This window comes from Cotesia glomerata, linkage group LG6 (genome assembly GCF_020080835.1).
Source record: "Cotesia glomerata isolate CgM1 linkage group LG6, MPM_Cglom_v2.3, whole genome shotgun sequence".
In the NCBI taxonomy this organism is placed as follows: domain Eukaryota; kingdom Metazoa; phylum Arthropoda; class Insecta; order Hymenoptera; family Braconidae; genus Cotesia; species Cotesia glomerata.
The window spans coordinates 9,751,138-9,757,543 of record NC_058163.1 but is presented as its reverse complement, the minus strand read 5'-3'; the positions used below and the strand labels follow the sequence as shown (position 1 = coordinate 9,757,543).

General features: G+C 28.5%; 1 protein-coding gene across 1 annotated transcript; it reads left to right on the top strand.

Moving 5' to 3' along the window:
- Positions 1 to 1,426: 1,426 nt before the first annotated feature.
- LOC123267121 (nucleolar protein 58) lies at positions 1,427 to 5,089 on the top strand. Its single transcript, XM_044731641.1, has 5 exons — positions 1,427 to 1,606; positions 1,778 to 1,854; positions 2,906 to 4,338; positions 4,431 to 4,508; positions 4,738 to 5,089. Exons 1-5 carry the CDS (start codon positions 1,562 to 1,564, stop codon positions 4,878 to 4,880), a joined length of 1,776 nt encoding a protein of 591 aa, XP_044587576.1. The 5' UTR covers positions 1,427 to 1,561; the 3' UTR covers positions 4,881 to 5,089.
- The last annotated feature ends 1,317 nt before the right edge of the window (positions 5,090 to 6,406 follow it).

The following is a 6,406-nucleotide window of genomic DNA, read 5'->3' as shown; positions in this document are numbered from 1 at the left end:
GGGGACGTCGGAGTCACAAGTGGCCAAAATAATTCAATAAAATTATTTATTTATCACAATAATATTTATCAGGAGCTAGTAAATACAAATATTGAATAAACTAATATATAAATTTAATAAAATGATCTCCAGCCTCTTATTTGAATAATTATCGGAATAAGTCCCTGGTGCTGACATCTATACGTGGGAATAACTATTACTTTTTTAAGATTCACAAATTACCGACTGCTACCGTAAAGAATAGCTGTCCTTGCTCTTTATCAACAGATCAGCCGTGACTACAGACATCGCTTACAAAATCCCGCTTGGTTTACTAAGAAGGGGCAAAATTGAGGAAGTGGGGGAAAAAACCCGAAAGTACCCGACGGCGACTTACTGGACGGGACGACTTTACTATCATGGGTTTTCTCTGTGGTTTCCCCATGGTTCTGTTCCAACAGCCTGAGAGGTGAGGTTCAGGGTGAATACGGTATAGAAAGCACAAGTCGGTCCACAGCCGCAAAAATTAAAAAAGTAAAAATGAAGTGTCAGGTGGGACTTGCTGAGGTCCAATATGAGAAATAGAAAAAGCGTAGAGCTAGGAGAAAAAGAGGAATCAGCCTTGTAAAAACCGAGAGGTGTACAAGTATAGCATAATAATAAATATTATTATCTTGTCATACTTTATATATATTATTGGTATATTATTCTCATATAAAATTGCCGAGAAGCATTTCAACAAATAAATAAATAAATTTCTTCATCATCTTATGTATATTGCAGTTTACAATATTTGTTAAGTAATTTATTTATTACGTTAAATAAGATACAAAAAAGTTTTATTTGGCAAGAGTAGTTTTAAAAATATTAATTTTCAAATTCTGTAAATTTATATAGAAAATTTGCAGTAATTATGAGTACAGAGCACTATCAAAGTTTGAACTTAATTTGAAGCATTTTTTCATATAAAAATGAAGTTTTTTGAGATTATGTTTTATGAACAATACAATTTATTAACGATTTTTAAATTTTTAAATATCTGACAATTTTCTGACATAATATGCAGCAATTAATTCTTTTTAATTTGAATTTTTCTAAAAAAAAATTTTTTTTTTTTTCTAGAGAAATCAAATTCTATGGAATTTTATATAATGAATATTATTATCCACAATGACTTATAATTATAATTACATTTAACTATACATTAAAAAATTAATTATAAAATAAATTCAAAAATCTTCATTTTTCCCGCTCGGTATTCAGCGCACAATAATAATGTCACTTTATAAAAAAATATTGCAAATAATACAACTGATTTAAATTATTAAAATTAAATTACAAAATTTAATTTATTTTTCTGAAATTATTCTTTTCTTTGATAAATTATTTTCTGAAAAATACCTCGTGTACTGATCTACGTAGTAAGAACGCCATCTTTATTTAAAAAGACTTACCGGCACAAAGCATTCGCAGCGAACACGCATCAATATCGCGTGGTCAGGCAATTGCTTTTTTATAAATAAGGTTTTATACGAATATTACAATTAATTACTGGCGAAATTGACAATAAAAGTATTTTACAATGTTGGTTTTATTCGAAACTCCGGCGGGATACGCTATTTTCAAGGTACTTGCTTTCTTTATTATTATTTATTTTTTTACCTACACTAACCTATAAACAGACACGTGTTTAGAATTTTCAGAAGCATCCAGTTTTTTTTTAACAATTATAAATACTACTTATAAAATTAATTTTTTTTTGTTTATTCTCTTGCTAAGTTTTAATTTTTTTGTTTAGCTACTCGACGAAAAAAAATTGGAGAAAACAGATAATTTGTATCGAGATTTTGAAACTCCAGAAGCTGCGACTAAAATGTAAGTTTTTCTTTGCTTGATAAATTTAAAATTATAAATTCAACAAATTTTATTTTTCTACATTTTACTCCCATAAATTTTTAAATTGAACGAAAAAAAAATTTTCATTACAAATTTTCATTAGAAAACTCTTAGTTTATTCGTAAATTTATTTAAAAAGTAACTGGTAAAAAATGATAAAAAAAGATGTTTGTTACCATTGAAATTTGCTTATTACTAGATTTTTTATTTTAATTATAAGTAAAATATGATACCGAAATTAGCGAACATTTAGCAATTTTTAATTAATTAAATAATAACCAAAAGAAAATTAATAAAAAATATTGCACCTGTATTTTTTTCAATTCTTTACATGTGATTTTTTTTCTATAATTTTATATCATTTTTGCAATAAAAAAATTTCTGAAAATTTTTAGATTTCGGCTAATTTAATTTTCGTAAAAGAAAAATAATAATAACAAAATTATAATCACTAAAGAATTTTTTTAATTCTTTGAATACAAATTTTCATAATTTATCAATAATATTTCTCAATTCCCCAATTTTTTTTTTAATTGTTGAATTTTGTACTAAAAGATAAATTATTAACAATAATAATAATAATAAATAAGTTCTATTTGTATAACATAAATGTGTTTTACAAAGTTTTATACAAAGATTTTTCTTTATAACAATAATAATTATTATAATAATAATAATAATATCTCTCTGTTATTCACTCATACTCTAATGCCTATCGCAACAATAATTTTTGGCATTCACTATTTCTACTTCGCATTTGTAGTTTTCTATAATTAATTAATTATATTATGTCTGTGTACCATGTTACATTTATCTTTCTCTTTTTTTTTCACTTCGGTGATAAATAATTAAAAATTTTACACTACAAATATTTATTAATAAAAATAACAATAATTAGTTTTAGTTTTATTTTATATCTTCAATTACACTAAATTAAAATTTTACCATCACTCTTTTTAACTTAGAAAAAAAAAATGATTCTTCACAAAAAATCATTAACATCAATAACTAACTAAAACGAATTTTCCAGCTTGAAATTAAAGCATTTCCAAAAATTTGCGGACACAACAGAAGCTCTGGAAGCGACAACCGCAGCAGTAGAAGGAAAGCTTAGCAAAACCCTTAAAAAAACTCTAAAAAAGCATTTCGGAGACGTGCAAGATTCTCTAGCCGTAGCTGACGCTAAGCTCGGAAGCGCCATAAAAGAAAAACTAAACCTATCATGTGTGAGCAATACATCAATTCAGGAGCTGATGCGATGCATCAGGAGCCAAACGGACGCTCTGCTCGCAGGTCTGCCAAAGCGCGAAATGACAGCTATGGCCCTGGGTCTCGCTCACAGTCTCTCGCGTTACAAGCTGAAGTTCTCGCCTGACAAAATCGACACCATGATCGTCCAAGCCGTGGGTTTGCTTGACGAGCTCGACAAAGAGCTGAACAACTACATAATGCGAGTCCGAGAGTGGTACGGCTGGCACTTTCCTGAGCTGGGTAAAATCATCACCGACAACCTGGCGTTTGTTAAAACAGTAAAATGCGTGGGTACGCGTGACAACACATCCGGCTCAGACTTGTCAGAAATCCTGTCGGAAGACATCGAGGAGAAGGTCAAAGAAGCCGCTGAGATTTCCATGGGAACTGAAATTTCCGATGATGATATCTTGAACATCCAGCATCTGTGTGACCAGGTGATTGAAATTTCGCAGTACCGCGCTACTTTGTATGAGTACTTGCAGGCGCGAATGATGGCGATGGCTCCGAACCTAACTGTCTTGGTTGGAGAGCTGGTTGGTGCCAGATTAATTGCTTCCGCAGGTTCCTTGATAAATTTGGCAAAGGACCCGTCTTCTACATTGCAGATCCGTGGTGCTGAAAAAGCGCTCTTCCGAGCGCTCAAGACCAAAAAAGACACCCCCAAGTATGGTCTGATTTACCACGCTCAGCTTATTGGACAGTCCTCGACCAAACTGAAGGGTAAGATGTCCCGTATGCTGGCGAACAAGGCCTCCTTGGCCACCCGTCTGGATGCTTTGGGCGAAGATGATGCTGGATTCAAGCTGGGAATGGAGCACAGAGCCACGCTGGAGTTAAGGTTGAGGATGCTTGAGGAAGGAAGCATCAAGAGAATCAGTGGTACCGCCAAAGCTAAGGCCAAGTTTGAAAAATATCACAGCAAGAGCGAGGTGATGCAATATCCAGCTGCTGCTGATGTTGTTGTCGGTAAAAAACGGACCCATGATGAAAGCTCGGTTTTGATTGAAGAAATTAAGACTGAGCCCGAGGAAGAAGTGCCTAAGAAGAAGAAGAAGAAGGAGAAGAAATTAGAGGAAGAAACTCAAGCTCAGGTTGAGCCTGAAGCAGAGGCTGGACCTTCTGATGGCTCAGAGAAGAAAAAGAAGAAGAAGAAGAAAAATAAGGAGGAAGTTCAGGTTAAGGTGGAGGAAGAAGAAGAAGAAACTAAAGGTAATTTTTATGGAAGATTTTAATTTTGCTTGCAGTTGAGAAGTTTTTTTTTACTTATTTTATTTTTTTTTTTTTTCTTTTTTTTTTTTTAGAAATGAAGAAAAAGAAGAAAAATAAGATAGAAGAAGAAAGCATGGAAGTTGCTGAAGAACCTGCTGAGGAATCTAAAGGTAATTTTTTTGGTCTGAAATTATTTTTAAAAACCGTCAAATTATTTAAAAAATTTTTTTTCGGTTAAAATTTTAAAGTTCATGAATCAGCATAAAGTTCCTTTGGGGTTTTCCGGTCTAGTTATTTTGTATGGCAAGATTTTAATTAAAAAAATTACAAGTGGAACAGTATTATTATTTTTATTATTATTATTAGAATGACTAATTTTTTAAATATTTATAATTACAGAAAAGAAAAAAAAAAAGAAGAAGAAATCTGAACCGAGCGAAGAAGTGCCTGAAGTGAAACAAGAAGTCGAAGAAGAAGTTCCAGCGCCAACGAGTGAAAAGAAAAAGAAAAAGAAGAAAAAATCACAATCTGAAGATTCATAATTTTATTTTTGATAAATATATTGATTATAATTAACTATATTATATATTTTTTTTTATTATTAAGGATAAAAATTATTCTTTTTTTTTTCATAAGAACTCTAGAATTCTTTCACATTGTAAATACACCGAAATTCTTTTGTCTTACGGTCAATACTTTTTGTAATGTAATTTTAGTTACAATGAGTGAATAAATTTTTCAATACAAACTTTTTGTGGAATCTTAAAATTCACCCTGAAATTGATAAATATAAGAACCTAAAGGTTTAACAATGGGTTAAGAGAAACGAATTATTAATTTTTCATTTATTTTATTTCTATCAAACATTCTTATAATTAAATTAATTAATTGATAATTATATTTATATAATTAATCGAACAAAAAATTATAGACATGATCAATTGAATTATTTTTCCTATTTAGTAATCTAACGTTTCACACTAAATAAATAAAAAATATTTTTTTAAAACAATTAACAAAAAAAAAATAGAAAATAATTTTTAAAGTAAAAAAAAAAATGATTTTATTTCAATTTTATTGAAAAAAAAATTAGGTATATATTTTTACCGGCTTTTTTATTTTAAAATATTTATATTTCTCAAACCCTAAACCCATATTTGTCTATATTAATAATTTTAATATTTGTACAAAAATGACGTTTAGTAGTTATCTTTATATTTAACTTAAAGTAAAGTTACTTCGAATTCGATAATTGATAATTACTATAATATCTATTAATCAATCAAACACATGTTTGATAATTAATAAAATATCTAAAAATATTAAATTACAATGCTACCTTATGATTAAAAAAAATTTTTGACTTTGTAGCAATATAAACAGCCTTTATATTAGTTAATATTTTTTTTCTTCTTTTATAATTCATTTATCTTATTTGTATATTTATATATAATATATTTTTTTATAATTATTTCAATTCATTTTTTTCTTAAGTCATTGACTTGCCTGCATAAAAATCGAATTTCAAACAATAGTGACTACTTATATATATTTTTTTTTATTTACTTAAAATTAATTCAACTGAAGAAAATTTTAAATAAATTAATTTTCTTCAAGTTTACATTTTTTTCTGATTGATAATTCTGTTGAATTTTTTTATAAATTATTATTATTATTATTTGACAATACACTATAATCAATATTAATCACTGAGTAGCCTGCCAAGTTTTCGACAAAAAAATTATCATACGTATTTTTTTAATTTACGATCGGTCAAAAGATTGGTGACGATTTTCTTTTAAATTGTAAGGACCAAAAACATTTAACAGAAATCTGGTGCCGAGATAAGAAACTCTACTGGATATCCAGGTAAAGCGTCTCTCTATCAGTGTAGAAAATTTTATCCTTACATCTGACTTTTAAATTAGGCTCTTTTTTAAAACTATTTACATTATATGAAAGTTATTTTATAAATTATATAAATTACCTTCTGGAAAGCAAACTTTAAAAAATTTTATTTTTTATTTAATAGAATTCATTCAAGAATTTTTAATGAAAAATCATTTCT